Here is a 19,883-nt window from a genome sequence, read left to right on the forward strand (position 1 = left end):
TGCCTATTTGCCTACCTATTTCAGAGATTTCTATCGCCTAAACATCCTGGATCTAATGATTACAATCGAGCCATCCACGGTGTACACTGATCAGCCAAAACATTATGACCACTGACAGGCGAAGTGAATAACATTGATTATCTTATTACAATGGCACCTGTCAAGGGGTGGGATATATTAGGCAGCAAGTGAACAGTCAGTTCTTGAAGTTGATGTGTTGGATGCAGGAGAAATGGCAGGAGAAAGACTTGAGCCACTTTGACAAGGGCAAAACTGTTATGGCCAGATGATTGGGTCAGAGCATCTCTGAAAGGGCAAGGCTTGTGGGGTGCTCCCAGTCAGCAGTAGTGAGTACCTACCGACAGTGGTCCGAGGAAGGACAAATCACAAATGGCGACAGGGTGTTGGGCGCCCGAGGCTCATCGGTGCGAGTGCAATGAAGGATACCCTGTCTGGTCCGAACCGACAGAAGGTCTACTGTGGCACAAGTCACAGAATATTTTAATGGTGGTCACGGGAGGAATGTGTCACAATACAGAGTGCATCGCACCCTGCTGAATATGGGGCTGCACACGGAGGACCAACAGCATATTAGGCAGGTGGTCATAATGTTTTAGCTCATTAGGTCATAATGTTTTGGCTGATCAGTGTATACATAATAAAGGGAATAACATGAATAACATTTTAAAAATGTAATTAATTAGAAATCGTTGAAAACATTAGCGACGCGTTGGTGCTGGATTCCGACGAGCACAGTGATGGACACCCCACACATCTCTGACCTCCATACAGCTGGCAAGCTCCTCTTTTGTCTCTACATATGCGTCTTCCATCAATGTCTTCAGCATCGTCTTGTTTGCTCGTCCCGGGTTCCGTCTTCCATGAGTGGGTTCCCACAGCACAACCTTGTTTGCTGGTTTTTCTGGATGACAGAAATAACATTTAGTACAAGATAAAGACCAGTAAAGTCCAATCAAAGAAAGTCTGAGGGTGTCCAATGAGGTGGATAGTAGCTCAGGACTGCTCTCTAGTTGTTGGTACAGTGGTTCAGTTTCCTTATAACAGGTGGGATGAAACTGTCCCTGAATCTAGAGGTATGTGTTTTCACACTTCTGTACCTCTAAATACTTCTAAAACACTGGGTGGCGCCACCAGCACTGGCTGCCTCACCAACAGTCTGTCTGTCCTTTAAACTATCTCTATTATTTTAAGTATGTGTTAAAGGCATGTTTTAGTGTTTCTTGGTTCGTTTTATGTGGGGGGTGGGGGGGGAATTGGAGGAAACTTTTTTTCAACCTCTTGTCTCGACGGAGATGCGATTTTTCTTTGTATCATATCTCCGTCCACTCTGCGACCTAACATCGAGGAGTTGGCAGCCTTTCCTGGAGCCCGATGCTTCAAGCCACGGGTCGTGGCGCAGACTTTAACATCGTGGAGCTGCGATCCTTTGCCGATGATCAACTGTGGAGAGCTCCAACCATGGGGTCTGTGGACTTTAACATCGTGAAGCCCGCGGTCTCTGGTAAGAAGAGGCCGACTCGGGAGCTCCATGCCGCGGAGAGATTTTTCAATCTGTCCCGATGCCGGAGTTTTGATCATCCCGATGCGAGGGCCTCGGACAGTCCGTAGCGGTGACTGCGGATGGTTCAACAGCCCCGACCGCGGGTGAACAAAGAGGAAGTTGATTGAACTTTATTACATTCCAATACAGTGAGGAATGTGGAATCCGCTGTGGTGAATGTTTATGTTAAATTTTATTTTATGTGGCTATGTGTCTTGTTGCTTTTTACTTAATATGGCTGTATGGTAACTCAAATTTCACTGTACCTTAATTGGTACATATGACAATTAAATTGAATCTTGAATATTGAATCACTTGACTGATGAGAAAAGGGAGAAGACGGATATGCATGCCTTCATTGGTTGGGACACTGAGCAGAAGAGTCAGGAAGTTATGATGCAGCTTTATAGGACTTCGGTTGGGTTGCATTTGGAGTATTGTGTGCAGTTCTGATTGCCTCATTATAGGAAATATGTGCAGGCTTTGGAAAGGGTGCAGTGGAGGTTTACCAGAATGACGTGTAGGAAGGAGCTGCAGATGTTTGTTTAAACCGAAGAAAGAGACAAAAAGCTGGAGTAATTCAGTGGGCCAGACTGCATCTGTGGAGAAAAGGAATAGGTGACAAATAGGTGACTAGAATGATGCCTGGATTAGTGGGTATTAGCTAGAAGGAGAGGTCGTATAGACTTTGATTGTTCTCTTTGGAATGATGGAGGTTGCAGGGAGAATTGCTAAAAATATTATGAGAGGCATAGATAAGGTAGACAGTCAGAAACATTTTTCCCCATAATGGAAAAACCAAACACTGTAGGGCATAGCTTTAAAGGTGGGGCAAAGTTTAAAGGAGGTGTGCAGGACAAGTTTAATTTTAAACATAGAGAACGGTGAGTGCCAGGAACCTGCTGCCATGAGTGGTGGTGGAGGCAGATACCATAGTGGCGTTTTCTCAGTTTTGTTAGAATTTCATTTACATGAATGGTCAACTAGAGTGGCACGGTGGCGCAGCGGTAGAGTTGCTGCCTTACAGTGAATGCAGCGTCAGAGACCCAGGTTCGATCCTGATTACGGGCGCTGTCTGTACGGAGATTGTACGTTCTCCCCATGACCTGCGTGGCTTTTCTCCGAGATCTTCGGTTTCCTCCCACACTCCAAAGACGTGCAGGTTTGTACGTTAATTGGCTTCGTAAATGTAAAAATTGTCCCCATTGTGTGTAGGATAGTGTTAGTGTGCGGGGATCGCTGGTCGGCGCGGACCAGGTGGGCTGAAGGGCCAGTTTTTGCGCTGTATTTCTAAAGTAAAAAACGAAACTCTCTTTCTTTCTACATGGATACCATTTGACCTGTTGAGTATTTCCAACTTTTTCTACTTTAACCAACTGTTATCCCCTCAAGTTGACATTATCAGAAGTGCATGTGCTAAACAGACCCTGAAATGTAAGAGATGGGAATTGTAACAGTGTTACTATGAAGAGACACTTTGAAGAATATGTGTAACATTGGATACAGTTTTATTATTTTGTGACAAAGGAGATGTACTACTTTTATTCTGTTGTAAATAATTGATCAGAAACCTGTGTTGCGTCAGCAATGCAAATTACCAAAAGTTTCAAAGGTTTCAAAGATCTTTTATTGTCACGTGTACCAATCAAGGTACAGTGAAACTCAAATTACCATACAGCCATACTAAAAAAAGCAGCAAGACACACAACTACAGAAAGGTTAGCATAAACATCCACCACAGAGGATTCCCCACATTCCTCACTGTGATGGAAGGCAATAAAGTCTAATCTTCTTCCTTTATTCACCCCCTTGAAATTGAGAATGAACCAAAAAATAATTCAAATGGTGCCTGTCATGAATTAACCTGGACATTTCTGTTACTCTTGCACAGAAAATCATTAACCGTTGAGATTTATGCAGCTAATGAAATGATCAATGTGCAAGACTCTTTTTTCCAGCTTATACACCATAATTTGGTGCACAACTTAGCACAGTCAAGGTTCACTTACTGTTCATTTATTGTGCAGTTTTTTTCATGACTTAAGTGCATATCAGTGATACCTGGACATTTAACCAGCTAGCTTCAGATATCTAGACAGACTGCTTTATACTTAAAGCCTACTAACTCTTCTGAAATCTATTGAGGATGGATTGTTGCTGTGTTTAACAAATAGTTACACTAATGGGTGCTATTGATTGCTAGAAAATTATTATTATCCTCTGAGGCCATAATTAGAGGATAGTAAATCTTTGCAATTCTCTACCTTAAAGTGACAGATATCTGGACTTTAAAGGTATAAAGAGATGGGGAAATAAGGTTGATAAACAGTGCTGAGGTAGAAAACCTTGAATGGCGTGGCAGGCTTGAAGGGCTATTGAATGGCTTACTGGGGGGAGGGGAGGGGGAAGGGAGGGGGAGGGGGGAGAGGAGAAGGGAGGAGGGGGGAGGGGAGGGGGGAGGAGAGGAGAGGGGAGGAGAAGGTGCTGCACCAATGCAGGAGAGGTTTGGCCCCAATGGGTCCACTTGGTCTAGTTGATTCTAAATGCTGGAAGCCTTTTATTTCAAAATGAGTTGATCAATGTACAGTGCCTCTTTCCTGTGTAATCCATCACTTAATACAACAGCTTTCTCATGAGAGCATGTGTAATTCTGCTCCAGGACGAGTGCCCACAACAGAAGGTGCTCGCAGAAGGTCATAGAGCCATAGAGTGATACTGTGTGGAAACAGACCCTTCGGCATCACTTGCCCACACCGGCCAACATGTCCCAGCTACACGAGTCCCACCTGCTTACGTTTGGTCCATATCCCTCCAAATATGTCCTAACCATGTACTTGTTTAACCGTTTCTTGTACACTGGGATAGTCCCAGCCTCAACTACCTCCTCTGGCAGCTTGTTCCATACACCCACCACCATTTGTGGGAAAAACCTACCCCTGAGATTCCTATTAAATCTTTTCCCCTTCACCTTAAACCTTTGTCCTCTGGTCCTCGATTCACCTACTCTGAGCAAGGGACTCTGTGCATCTACCAGATCTATTCCTCTCATTATTTTATACAAGGTATTACATCTCTGCAAGCAATCTCCCTCATGTTTTACTACCATTGATAAAAGCCCAGTCTCAGATGAAAAACAGAATGAGTGCAGATTGAGGAGGGATGAAATAATCTTGCATGAGGGCTCAGATTCAATTACCGGTATACCTGCACACGATGGACTTGAATATAAGAACAAGGCGATCAGCTGCCATTTACCCATAATCCCCCGTGGGAAGGCATCAATTGAATGAAGAATAGCCCAGTTCTCCATCACTCATCCAGATCCCTCATCATTTTGTATAATTCTATCAAATCTCCCCTCATCCTTCTCTTCAACAAAGAAATCCTTTAATCTATCATAACTGTAGTCCTTCATCCCAAGAACCACTCCTGGATATCTTTTCTGGATCTGCTCTCTAGGGAGGTGGTCAGAACTGAATATAGTACTGCAGCTGAGAATGAACCCATCTATATACTAAAACACGTTTGTTTGTACAGCCAAAATGGTACACGATAGTACGACAATTTTAGGCCCACCTTACTCACCGTCGTCCCTTGGTGCTAATGGAAGAAGTTTCATTAAAATCGGTGTTATATCTTTTAAGTTATTCACATTTTAAAGTTTAAATCTATTTCCTAGGGAGGAAGGGGGAGGGAGGGAGGGGAGGGGTGTGTGGGGGAGGAGGGGGAAGGAAGGGGGGGTGGGGGAAGGAACGGGGGGAGGGGGAGGGGAGGGGGAGGGGAGGGAGGATGGGGGGAGGAGGGGGAAGGAAGGGGGGGTGGGGGAAGGAATGGGGGAGGGGAAGGGGAAGGGGAGGGGAGGGAGGAGGGGGGAGCAGGGAGGGAGGAGGGGGGAGGGAAGGGGGAGTGTGGGAGGAGAGGGTGCTGCACCAATACAGGAGAGGTTGGGCCCAAAGGGTCGACTTGGTCTAGTGTTTTATAAAGATTCACTATAACACACCTGTGTTTATTATTTTTTTACTGTGGATAAAGCCCAGACTGCCTTATTCTGTTCGGCCCTTATTGGACAAGTTAAGATTAACAGTTTTTTTTAAATTTCAGACTTGAAGGGTACAGGATGGTGCCTCAAATGTGGCACTTCTTCTGCACTGACTCAGTGGTAAGCTATTACCTTGCACTCTTATACTTAGTATGATTGTAATAATAATAATAATAATTCATTTATTTTATATAGCGCCTTATCGGGTGCTCAAAGCGCTTTACAAAGACAATTAACATAAAAACAAACAGACAAACTATCCTGACGGAAAAGCGGCGAATAAACAACGCCAGCGTCCTCTCACGTCAGGGTCCGGCAGTAGACAACAAAAAGCACAGATACAATTTTTACACAAACAGCCATCACAGTGATTGCTCTAGGCACACCCTCACTGTGATGGAAGGCAAAGTCTTATCTCCTCCTCATTCTTCTCCCGTGGTGCCACGAGGTGATCGAGGCTCCCAACTTTTTGAAGCCCCCACCGGGCGATGGAAAGTCCCAGGGCCGAGCCGAGCAGGCCGATGAAAGTCCTGAGCCCCCACTGGGCGATGGAAAGTCCCAGGGCCGAGCCGAGCAGGCCGATGAAAGTCCCGAGCCCCCACCGGGCGATGGAAAGTGCTGCGGCCGAGCCACGTAGGGTGATGAAGGGCCTGCGAGCGGGTTGATCGTACCTCGTGCTTCGGGGCGGTCGAAGCTGCTACGGCTGGAGCTCCCAAAAGCCGGTCGCCAGCCAGGGACCTGCGAACTCCCGATGTTGCGGTCTGCAGGGCCCACGGCCGAAGCCTCCGAGATGGTAAGTCCAGGCCCTGCGACCGGAGTCTTCAAGGTCGATCCCAGCTGGAGGCCGCCGACTCCACATGTTAGGCCGTAGCGCGAACGGAGATACGACACGGTAAAGGTCGCATCTCCGTTGAGGAAGAGATTATAAACTAAAAAAAAGGTTTCCCCCAACCCCCCCACATACACAGAGTTAAAAAATAGAACAAAACGTACATTAAACAATGACAATAGACAAAAAACAAAAAAAAGACAGAGAGACTGCCGGTGACTTTCATCGGCCTGCTCGGCTCGGCCCTGGGACTTTCCATCGCCCAGTGGGGGCTCAGGACTTTCATCGGCCTGCTCGGCTTGGCCCTAAAGTGACTTTACTTTAGATTTTAGACTTTAGAGATTCAGTGTGGAAACACGCCCTGTGGCCCACCGAGTCTGCACCAACCAGCTATTTCCCCATACACTAGCAGTATTCTACACACTAGAGACAATTTGCAATATACAGAAGCCAATTAACCTACAAAATGTATGTCTTTGAAGTGTGGGAGGAAACTGGAGCACCCGAAGAAAACCTACCTGGTTACAGGGAGAACTTACAAACTCTGTGCAGACAGCACCTGTAGTCAGGATCGAACCAGGGTCTCTGGTGCTGTAAGGCAGCCAGTCTACTGCTGTGCCAATGTGCCTAATGTATAGTAAGATTTTCATTGAACTGCGTGTAAAAAAATAATTTCACTGTACTTTGGTAGACGTGACAATAAAGGACCATTGAACATAGAAAGTCTTGACCTGAAACATTACCTATTCATTTTTATCAGGGATGCTGCCTGACATGCCGAGTTACTCTTGCAATTTGTGTCCTTTAAGTACCATTGAACCATTATTATTGCAGCAATGTTTCAAAAAAGCTTTCATATCTCTGAGGTTAACTGGCTGACCTGTAGTTGCTGAGTTTATCCTTCCTGCTTTTTTGAACAAGAGAATAATATTCACCACACTTCAGCGCTCTGGCATTAAACACTCCCCACTCCCAAAGTATCCAAAAATCAGAAATTGGTTATGAACAGTCCACCCATAATTTCCTACCGTACTTACTTTTGTATTCTGCGACGTATTCCATCTGTCCCCAGTGACCTACCTGCTTTAAATTTAAACAACTTTTCTAAAACCTCCATCTTTCAAGTTTTAACTGGTGTCTCACCTACCTCCTCATCCACTTTACTTTGGAAGGACCCTCTTCCGTGATGAGGACAGATGCTTAGAACCACATGGATTTCCCAAGAGGTACTCATGACATCTAGGCTCTGCAGAGCCGGCTATGAGAACATGAAGATGGATTCCACCTGAACACTTGTCAGCTGTTGCATTTGGTCATGCATGCCCGAGAGTGTATTTACCAACAGTCTTGTCAAGAAGACATCACAATTGTGGCACTCAACCTGATTTTTTCTTTGCAATACAGATGCTCTGGCAAGCAGATTCCCAATGCTCCCTACCTGACAACAGCTCACTGATGCCTGGTCTATCATCATATAACATAATTCGTTTTTCTTTACTAATAACTAGATCACTCGTGATGCTCTACTTCGAGCTGATGCTCTTGGATGTCTTGGATCACAATTGTGGCACTCAACCTGATTTTTTCTTTGCAATACAGATGCTCTGGCAAGCAGATTCCCAATGCTCCCTACCTGACAACAGCTCACTGATGCCTGGTCTATCATCATGTAACATAATTAGTCTTTCTTTACTAATAACTAGATCACTCGTGATGCTCTACTTCGAGCTGATGCTCTTGGATGTCAAACATAATAACTTAGTGTGCAAACCTTGAAAGTTCCCATCATCTCCCCCTCAGTCTTTTCACCTACCTCTAAGGCTTCCCCAAAGACTTCTTTCCTTCTTTTGTCGTCTACTCTGTTCATCTCCTCCCCACAGCATCCCCTTTGGCTCTCTCACTCCATCCGAAGAGGTCTCCATTGATAGCCTGCAAAAGCAAAACAATGGATAGTTGGTTATAAGATGTGGGATCTTCCTTCATATCGGTGTAGCACCACAGATGCCAGTGAGTTTGTGCATGACTGAAGAACTCAGTTGGATTTTGTCATCAAAATGAAACATTGAAGCATATATATCTGAGATTTTGCATCACACTGCTCTCCCAGATTACCATGGCTCTGTCACTCTTCTGCCCATCTATTTCAAGATGGTTAACTAGTTTTTTTTTCCTAGGACACTGGCCTTTGTGAACCCCACTGACCTCATCCCATTTCAGTGCATGTCTAACAATTAAATTTGTTTGCGCGTCTGTGTTCGTGTGTGGTGGTGTGTTTAGGAAATGTATATTTCCTGTATGACATGTTATTTTATGTTCACAATTTCAGGGCAGCACAGTGGTGTAGCAGTAGAGTAGCTCCAGAGACCCAGGTTCGATCCTGACCTTGGGTGCTATCTGTAAGGAGTACGTACATTCTCCCAGTGATTCCGTGGGACTTCACTGGGTGCTTCGGTTTCCTCCCATATCCCAAAGACGTCCAGTTTGTAGGTTAATTGGCTTCTGAAAATTGTAAATTGTGTGTAGGATAGTATTAGCATAAGGGGTCGGCAAGGACTCAGTGGGCTGAAGGGCCTGTATCCATGCTGTACCTCTAAAGTCTAAACTAAAAATTAGGTGTAGAATATAAAAAAATGTTCGAATTATATTTAATTTTGCCTCTGAATTACTACAGTTTATGTTCTTTATTCCTTGGATCAGAGATCAATTAATAACAGAATTGTATTATATCAATAGATAAAGGTAGGTTAGGAGTAGGAAATGATAATTCATAGTGAGTAGTTAAGTGTTGATGAATATGTTTAACTTGATAACCACAATGTAGATATTATATCTGTTGCAGTAATAGCAATTAAAGATTGGTATTTGTCTTGCTGATAAACAAGGAAAGATAAAATTCTATCCTATTTTGGCTTGAAGTTGATTTTATTTTATTATTGGCACGAGCATTGGTAATGAATCATTTTACCTGCTGTTTAATGGAGAGACTAGTGCATTTAAAATAATATTTCTATTAGACCTATGGGCACCAATTTAATATGCCGTTGCACAATCCAGTTTACATGCATTTTATAGGTAGGAATATTCTCCACTTTGGATATAATTCACATTAATAATTACAAGTTGGCAGAAATACCCAGAGATTAAATAAAGAAATCCCCCACATTGAATTATGTCCCCACACCGGCGTACAAAAAGGATGTTTGTGCATCAGCAAATAACACAATAGGGAACTCGAGCCCGCGCACTTATACCCATAGGAGTCTCTAGCTAACTTATTAATGTATAACCAAGGCCCTGAGTGTTGTCTTTCTTTGCACACAATAGAGGTAAGGTTAATGAAAAAGAATTACAGCAGACTGATGATATTACACAGATTTTTGTGTTCCATTACAAAGACAAGGAGAGGGTAGGCAAGAACAGAACATTGGTGAATCTCCATGGGGCTTCTGTGAATAGCTTCTCTCACTTTTCCGTAGCCCTGCAGAAATCGTGGTTAAACACTGTCATGGAGTCATAGAGTGATACTATGTTGAAACATGCCCTTCGGCCCAACTTGCGCATACCAGCCAACAATGTCCCAGCTACACTAATCCCACCTGCCTGCGTTTGGTCCATATCCCTCCAAACTTGTCCAATCCATGTACCTGTCTAACTGTTTCTTAAACATTGGGATAGTCCCAGCCTCAACAGCCTCATCTGGCAGCTTGTTCCATACACCCACCAACCTTTGTGTGGAAAATGTTATACCTCAGATTCCTGTTAAATCTTTTCCCCTTCACCTTGAACCTATGTCCTCTGATCCTCGATTCCCCTACTCTGGGCAAGTCAATAATGTTTATGTCCCTTCTCTGGATCTTTGGCCAAGTCCACCTGTCAAGAGATCCACTCCCTGTATACAGTGCGGCACCCTGCAAACTGGAAGATATTAACATTGCTAAATGGGAGGTTGAAATTGGGAGATGAAAGGACTTCAAAGAAGGGATAGTTTGAATGTAGGCTAAAAGCATTCACATGGATCAGGGGAAATTCAGAATGAGAGCTTTCTGGCCTAAAATACAAATAAAGATGAAATTCACTCAGAAACCTTTCATTAAAAAAACAGACCCGTAAATCCTTCAAGAATTAATGAAAGAAAAACAAAGGTAAAGAAAATTGTGTGGGATAATGGAATCAGTAGGGCCACAGGGAGGAAGTGAGAAGAGATCAGAGAGTATCAGATGACAAAAAATGAACAGAAAGTTAACATAAACTTAATAAGACATTTAATAAAATAACCTCCAGTTAGGCCCCATAAAGAATTCTGCTTATAGAAACGGATGCTACATCAGTATTTTAATCTGCCCACAAAAGAAGACACTACTGCTAAGGTAGAGTAAGGAGTTATAATGTTGGATACAACTCAATAAGAGTGTCTATCAGGGCTAGCAACATTTAAACTAGAAACATCACCCTCCTGGATAGAACTTTTCTAGATTACTGATGGGAGTGATCCTGATGATATGAGAACTGTACGAGAGTGTTTAAAAAAAAGTGACCTTAAGAAAATATAGACCAATTGGTGACGAGGAAACTTTTGACACAATAATCTGAGATAAATGACTGAAATTTTGAAAGATTCTTTGCCCTCTGGGTGATGACATTTCTCCTTATCTGCGGCCTCAAAATGGCCAACATTTCATTTTAAGACAGTGATTTCTGTTTTTATTCACAATATCGAAGCGAAACACCATCCCTTCACCTACTCTATCAACCCTTGAAAGATACATGTGTGTTTCAATGAAATCACTTAATCTGCTTCTAAACTAAAGACAATATGGACAATCTGCTTAACCTTACCTCTTTGGACAATCTTTCTGCCATGCGTCCATCTGGTGCAGCTTCACTGTACTCCCTTTTAGTGCAGATATCCTCTTCCTTAAGTAGAAAACCATAAACAATACTTCAGGTGCATTCTCAGCAGTCAGATGTCTAGACTCTTGTAGTTGAGCTTAGACATATAGTGTGGAAACAGGCCCTTTGGTCCACCGAGTCTGCAACGACCAGCGATTCCCGCACATTAACACTAACCTACACACACTAGGGACAATTTTACATTATACCAAGCCAATTAACCTACAAACCTTTATGTCTTTTAGAGTGTGGGAGGAAACCAAAGATGCAGAGAAAAACCACGTTCAATCTCCCGTAATCAAGATGGAACTCGGCTTTCTGGCGCTGTAAGGCAGCAGCTCTACTGCCTCGCCACCGTGCCGCCATGTACTCAGATCCACTTTCAGTTAACAACATATACCATTTGATCTCCCAATGCGTTCAATACCTGCATATTAAGTGATGTGTGCAAAAGGACACTCAGATCGCTCTGAATACCAACAGCTTTTAATCTCAGGACATTCAGAAAACACTCTACCTTTCTATATTTTTCTACCTAATCAGGTCTTGAAACATTAAATTCCATTTGCTGTGTCCTTCCCATTCACTAGGTTTAACTGGATCCCCTTGAAGCCACGCTTTATCTTGTACGGGTTACATTGTAACCCTTGGTTCCCTCATCCCAATCATCAGTACAGATTGTAATCTCAGCACAGTAGTGAGGGGTGTTACAGTGGTGCAGCTGGTAGAGCTGCTGCCTCAGAGCACCAGAGACCAGGGTTCAATCCTGACCTCGGCGTTCATATCATCATATCATATATATACAGCCGGAAACAGGCCTTTTCGGCCCACCAAGTCCGTGCCGCCCAGCGATCCCCATACATTAACACTATCCTACACCCACTAGGGACAATTTTTACATTTACCCAGCCAATTAACCTACATACCTGGAGGTCTTTGGAGTGTGGGAGGAAACCGAAGATCTCGGAGAAAACCCACGCAGGTCACGGGGAGAACGTACAAACTCCTTACAGTGCAGCACCCGTAGTCAGGATCGAACGTGAGTCTCCGGCGCTGCATTCGCTGTAAAACAGCAACTCTACCGCTGCGCTACCGTGTGTTGTCTGTGTCGACTTTGCACATTTTGCCCTGTGACCGTATGGGTTTCCTCCAAGTGCTCCATTTTCCTCCCACGTGCCATAGTATTTGTTGGTTAATTTGTGTGTATTTGTGAGTTAATTGGCATCTTTAAATTGCCATTAGTGGATCTGACAGTGGGATAGCAGAGAATTAGTGAGAATGGCTGATTCATGGTCAATGTGGACAAGTTCAATGGTTCTTTATTATCACATGTACAGACGTACAGTGAAATTCCTATTTTTAGGCCAATGAACCTGTTTCTTTCAATCAATCAATCTATGTGGCACCCCATTAGTCACAGCTTGCCAACTCAAAAATGATCCATTTACATTTTGTCCATTAACCAATCCTGAACCCATACAGGTTTATTATTCCCAATCCAACGCATTAGTTTTATTTAATAATCTCTTGCACAGCATTTTATCAAAGATCCCTAATTTTTTTAATAAACCACATCGACAGGTTCACTCTTATCTATTCTTATGGTTGAAATCTCGAAAACGAATTTATAAATGTGATTTGCGTTTCAAAAACCCACATTGATTCTTCCCATTCCCCTCATTGTTTCATATACATCTTGTTATTACTTCGTTAATAATAGATTCTAACATAGTTCTTCCTACTTATAGGAGGGTAATCTATGAACAGGTTAAGCTATGAGCTTTAATAGAGTATTTGACAAAATACCAATATATACTGTAGGTTATTTAGCAAAATTGAGGCAGATGGGAATAACAGAAAAAAAAGAAAAAAACGTAGAAAATAAAGAGTAGTGGTGCGTATTTGTTTTTCAAACTAGAAGGATGATAGAATCCACCAGGGGCCATCATTCAAAAGATTTAAACATTTTTCAGGAAAACTAGGTGGACTAAGGGAATGCTAGACATGTATCAGTTGAAAGTCAATGAACTATGAAGGGGTTCATTTGGTGAATATAGAAGGAGAGGCAACATAAATTAGATGTTGCATTTCTGAAGCATATGCAGGAATAGAAAGAAATGTGATACGTATTTTTATAGGCCTTGGTCAACTTGAAAATGCCTATGTGATCCTTGTTCCCACAAGTAATGACAGATGCTTCAAAAGCAAAGAACTAATGCAAACTAACCGTTTACAAAACTCTGTTTGACCCCCCCCCCCCCCCCCCCCCCCCCCCCCCATACAGTTCTGGATACCACACTTTAAAAAAATGTCAAGGCCCTAGACAGCACAGAGTCATAGAGTCATAGAATAATACAGCGTGGAAACAGGCCCTTCGGCCCAACCTGCCCACACTGGCCAACATGTCCCACCTGCCTGCGTTTGGTCTATATCCCTCCAAACCTGTCCTATTCATGTACCTGTCTAACTGTTTCTTAAATGTTAGGATAATCCCAACCTCAACTACCTCCTCAGGCAGTCCTTGAAGGTTGTCTTACCTATGCCAAACCTTTCCTAATTTACTTTGATGTTTGAATTTTGTTTCATTCAGTGGATGATAAAATGCAGTTTTTGTGGAAAAGGTTTAGGTACAAAGGTGCAACCAGTTCCCCATTTTAGATTAACTCTGCTCCTTACAATCCTTCTCTGGTCAATGCATTTTAATTCCCTTTCCCGTACCGTATCTGCAGCCCCCTATCATCCCTTTAAGTTGCACTTCCCCTCCTGGTTCCATCCACCTACTACCCACACATATCACTCAACGGCCTCCCCTGTTCATCCATCTGGTTCTATTTTTTGTGTCTATCTTTTGTGTCTAACTTCAATTTAAACCAGCATCTGCAGTTCCTTCCTACATCATTATGTTGTCTTGTCGTGTTGCCGTATCACAATTACAGTGTCCTACAAATAATAAACATTATTGAATTAATTCTATCAATACCTAATGTTTGTTTAATAAAAATGAATTCATTTTATAGAAATGCATTCCAATATTTTCACTGGAGTTAGTTGGAGGAAAGAAAGCCTCATCAGCATATTGCAGATTGGTAATTGATTTACTCCTTTAACTTATTGATCCATGTACCTTCATCTGCTCTGCAGTAAATGAATCTGAATTTCTTCAGTATATTCTCTTTCTTAATGTCTTTCATTCTTCCCAGAACAAATCATCTTCTTGAGAAATGTTGGATAGCTTATGCAGTAGTTTGCTGAGTTTTTTTATTGTTGGACCATATGCCTGCTTGCACAAATTTATAAGAATTTTTAAATGTTATTTTTTTGGTAATTATGAAATTTAGTACTATATTCATTTAATACATAATACCTGGCATGTTTTGTACTTAACTGACGGCCTTTCACTCTCCATGATCTTATAGGCATTTCTACCCTGTGCACATGATCTACTACAGTATATAATTTCGCAGCCATTTATAAAAGTCTTATCTTAATTTTTTAATCCTTTAAGGTTGTCTTACTTATGCCAAACCTTTCCTAATTTACTTTGATGTTTGAATTTTGTTTCATTCAGTGGATGATAAAATGTAGTTTTTTGGAAAAGGTTTAGGTACAAAGGTCCAACCAGTTCCCCATTTTAGATTAACTCTGGCGTGCTCCTTACAATCCTTGTCTGGTCTTTGCATTTTAATTCCCTTTCCCATACCCTATCTGCAGCACCCTATCATCCCTTTAAGTTGCACTTCCCCTCCTGGTTCCATCCACCTACTACCCACACATTTCACTCACCGGCCTCCCCTGTTCATCCATCTGGTTCTGTTTCCATCTGCCCTGCACCTCACCCCTAATGGTTCCCTTAATCACCTTCCATATTTAACAGCACTGGTAGCCTTTGTGATCCTGCTTATCAGCCACTCAGTTGCATCTACCTTCATCCCTTCCCTTATCTATCACCCCCTTCTTCATCTACCGCTGTCATCCAATTCCCCCCTTCTCTCTTCTCTACCAGGCATGACCTATCTGTTATCCTTCAACCCCCACCCTACCCCCCAATTTGTCTATCGCTACTGTCCCTTGCATTACCCTCCTCCCTCCCATCTTTATATTAGCTACCTTCCTTCTCCAATCTTAGTCCAGATACAGAGCTTCAACCTGAAACATTAATCATTCCTTTCACTCCACAGATGCAACTCGGCACATTGAGTTCCTCATGCAGATTGTTTGCTGTCCCACATATCAACATCTGCAGCCTCTTCTGTCTCCGACGTGTTCTTCTATTTCTACAGCAACATGTAGATCATTTTGCAGAATACATGATGTAGTATTCTTTGGTTTGCGACTACGAAATCTTCCTATCATATTTTTTTGATATAGATCACATTGACCTCCAGTGCAATCTCCTAATTCATCACCCCACTTGGTCTATTCTTATTTATTACACCATCTCTGAGGGAGGGAAGCATAGAAAAAGATGAGAAGTAGGAGCAAGATCGCATCACAAAATGAAATGTATGCACTGTGTTAATCATTCTCCTGAACCTTCACTTTATAGATGTAGGAGGCAGTAGAAACTGGTAAGAAAGTATGAATGAAAAAGTTTACAGGCTTATGTGACACAACATTGATCACATTCAATTGTTGCAAGTTGAGAGAAATGCGGTGCCTCTGCTACCCATACTGCATCAGTTATACCCCATTGTTAAAGTCAAGATGGTCAATTGCTACAATGCCTTAAAGTAAATGTCAAATAGATTCATATGGGATACCCATATGGGATATCCATATGGGATTTATTTTTGCTGATTCAGGGCAGACAACTTTGGCTGAAATGTTATCAGCACCGAGTCTTCCCACCTATTGCATGTCAATCTGATCAATGTACATTAGTCCCTACTGCTATGTCTAAAATGCTGACAAGAAATTAGTATAGTTTAGTTTAGTTTAGTTTGTCACACATACCGAGGTGCACTGAAAAGCTTTTTGTTGTATACTATCCAGTCAGCAGAAAGACTGTATATGATTACAATCAAATCTTACACTGTGCACAGATGGAGGATTAAGGGAATAATGTTTAGTACAAGATAACATCCAGCAAAGAGAGTTTAAAGATCTCCAATGAGATCTTTCTCCAATGAGGTAGATGGTAGGTCAGGACTGCTCTTTAGTTGGTGATAGGGTGGTTCAGTTACCTTATAACCGCTGGAATGAATCTGTCCCTGAATCTGGAGGTATTATGTTTTCATGCTCCTGTACCTCTTGTATGATGGGAGACGGGAGAAGAGGGAGCGTCCAGGGTGAGACTGGTCCTTGATTTTGCTGGTGGTCTTGCCGAGTCAGCTTGAAGTGTAAATGGAGTCAATGGAAGGAAGGTTGGTTCATCTGATGGTTTGGGCTCCGTCCAAAATTCTCTGCATTTTCTTGTGGTCTTGGATGAGCTGTCCCAAAACCATGCTGAGCTGATTCCCGATAAAATGCTTTCTATTGCGCATCTGTAGAAGTTGGTGAGAGCTGATGGGGACATGATGAACCTCCTAAGACTTCTCAGGAAGTAAAGGCGTTTGTGTGCTTTCTTTACATTGCTTCCATATAGCTGGTTCAGGACAAGTTGCTGGTGATATTTACTCCTATGAACTTGAAACTTTGATTCATCTCGCTAAATTAAAGTAAATCCATGCCAGATCACCAGGAGGCATTGAAGGAGGAGAATTAAGAAATTCAGGAGAAATTTGCTCCCTCAATGCTCAAGGCCAAATATACTGCTCCCTAGATGTCAATGTGCATGGAGCTAAGGTAAGGCAGAAAAGGGAGATTTATGTCAGACTTCAAGATCCAAATCTTCAAAAGACTCAGAGGATAGAAAGGGCTGGAGTGAAATTAAAAAGGAACCTGCAAACCAAAAGAGATTGCAAAAATAATGGTAAATAGCATTAAAAAATGTCAATATTTTTTATGAGTACACAAAAAGCAAAAAAATAATAAGGAAAGAATGGGTCAGATTAGAGATTGGAAAAGTAACACAGTTTTCCACCAGTTTAGAACTTATACTGCTGCAGAATATTTTAAAATACCTGGAAATGCACTTACAGAGCCGTGCTCTGCAAGGCAACAGAACATGTGCTGGAAGATGGTTTCGCTGGCTGGATCATTCTCAATTAACATGGAGCTGAATGACATCGACCTCCTTCCATATAATGACTCTTGTATGATTTTCATTTCTATTTATATTTGGATGGCATAGAATAAACCCCAGAAAATTCTGGATTCATTCTGCACATTGGACTTTGGACATTGAGGAAAAAAAACAATCAAGATTTCAGTTGGCTAGCGAGAGAGTTCAATGATTTTTCTTCAAAATTGTGGAAATGTCCCAGTGAAAGTCTATTGCTCTGAATCATTGGGTCATGTCAACTAGGGAGCTCAAGTCGTTTCAGACTTAATGGTGGAGCTGATCTTATACAGACTGAATAAATAATAGCAGGAATGAGCGAAATACCTCCTCAAGTTCACTCCATTATTCAACAAAATCACAATTGTTCTACATTGAAAACGTGTATCCGCCTATCACTTGCCAGGCATTGTCCCATCCCTAACTCTTTTCCAGGTTAATCCCCCCCTCTGTCAAAAAATCCTCTGGCAGAAAAGCCAATGCACCATTTTCCTCTCTAATCATTTGTTGTAGCTGTACGTTAATCTTCAGTGACTTGTGTACTAGGACTCCAAGGTCCATTTGAGCATCAACATTTCCCAATCTCACACCAATGAATAAGTATTTAGTATTTCTGTTCTTTTTATCCAAGTGGAAAACACAGTTGTTTCCACATTTTACTCCGTCACACAAGAAAACCACACAGAATTAAGCATTGAAAGATATCATTTATTTTTATTTTTTAAATAAGAATCATAATTAAAAATACCTGCAAAAACATAACATTAATGTTCATACTTTTGCTGTCATACCTGATCTTCCCTTCTTGTTCTAGAATCATCTTGTACACGTCTATAAGCTTTTCACTGTCCCTCAGTGCACGTGACAATGATACTAAACTAAACTAAACTAAACTAGAACCCACCCTTGCATCAGTGGTGTGCCAGTGAGAGGGTCTGGATGTACTTTGCATTGGGCACCTCAGCTTTTCAGCTTGAGGTCTGGCTTAAAAATGACATTTAACTGGATTTACAATTTGAATGGGGTTGTTATCTTTATAGAAAATGGTTGAAGGCAAGCAGTAGAATTACTTTACTTTATTTTGATGTTTTTGTTTATGGAATTTGCTGGTGATTTGTTGCATTTTAAATAATGTTTTTTCACATTAATGACTTTTTGAAATTACGCCTGTCTTTTAAGATTATTAAAATCCTTTTCAATATGTTTTACAGTGGTTTGAACTGTTAACAGACAGTTAAAACAGTTCGATCCCATGAGGTGGAATGGGGCAGAGTCACAGCAGTATACCAGAGGACATAGGTTGAAGTTGAGAGGGGAAAGAGTTTTAAACAGAGGGTAGAGGTTATATGGAATGAGCTGCCAGAGGAGGTAGTTGAGGCAGGCATAATAACAACATTTAAAATACATTTGGACAGGTACATGGATAGGAAAGGTTTAGAGGGATGTGGGTCAAACAAAGGCAGGTGGGATTGGTGTAGATGGGACATCTTGATCAGCATGGATGAGTTGGCCAGTTTCTGTGCTGTAAGACTCTATGACCATGACCTGAGGCCAGCCTATTGCGCAGAGTTTGCCCATCGAAAGGATGTTTCTTGGGTGCTGAATGTCTTCTTATTTAACCGTTTGCGCATTGAACTGTAAAATGTGTGCACCAGGCACATTGCCTGGTGATTCCAGGTAGCAGGATAGGTCTGGCACATTCCAGCCCTTTAATTGCTTCTCTCTCCACAGTAAACAAAATACTGGAGGAAACCATCAAGCCAGGCAGTAGCTGTGGAGAGTAATGGAAATGGACTGAAGATTTGTCCCAACCTGAAACGTCATCCAGCATCTGCAGTCTTTGTGATCCTCTCTCTGCACAGATGCTGCCTGGCCTGCTGCGTGATGCATTTGTTTGCCTTCATTTCAGATTTTCAAACGTATTACTTTTACTTTTATTTGGATTGCTAAAACATTGAAGGTGCCAATACTGTACTGGTTTTTTTAAAGATCCAGTAATAATGAGCAAATTACTAAAATAAAAACGACAAAATCGAGCTAACTGCTCAAATTGAAAATTCCTCTTCAATAAGAGGAGATTCTACTTCCTTTAAAATACGCTCATGCATTTTCTTTCTCTGAAAAGCAGCCGTTGTTTCAATTTCCGTTAATGAATTCAGGAGTGGGCTTCCAGGGTTAAGAATCTGTTACATTGTACATGATAAGAGTAAAACTATCAACATGATTAAGTTATTCAATGAACAAAACAATCAGTCAATACAAATTCCAAAGGTTTTAAATTGGAATAATGATTGCTAAAGCACCAATCAAATATATTTCAGACTTTATTTCAGTAATAATGGTCCCAAATCCTCATAAAAAGTTCATAAAAGTAAAAAACTGTTAAATAATAATTTGGCTGTTG

General features: G+C 41.8%; 1 protein-coding gene across 1 annotated transcript in view; it reads right to left on the reverse strand.

The window, feature by feature from the left end:
- Positions 1 to 611: 611 nt before the first annotated feature.
- The window catches only part of LOC144592429 (uncharacterized), a 31,924-nt gene continuing 12,652 nt past the window's right edge, over positions 612 to 19,883 (reverse strand). Inside the window, exons 2-3 of the mRNA XM_078397015.1 lie at positions 8,243 to 8,358; positions 612 to 922 (exon numbers count right to left, since the gene is read on the reverse strand). Of these exons, the coding sequence (XP_078253141.1) occupies positions 720 to 922; positions 8,243 to 8,351 (312 nt within the window). The 5' untranslated portion in view covers positions 8,352 to 8,358 and the 3' untranslated portion in view covers positions 612 to 719. The remainder of the gene's footprint in view (positions 923 to 8,242; positions 8,359 to 19,883) is intronic.

The sequence above is a fragment of the Rhinoraja longicauda genome, chromosome 3 (assembly GCF_053455715.1).
Source record: "Rhinoraja longicauda isolate Sanriku21f chromosome 3, sRhiLon1.1, whole genome shotgun sequence".
Classification (NCBI taxonomy): Eukaryota; Metazoa; Chordata; class Chondrichthyes; order Rajiformes; family Arhynchobatidae; genus Rhinoraja; species Rhinoraja longicauda.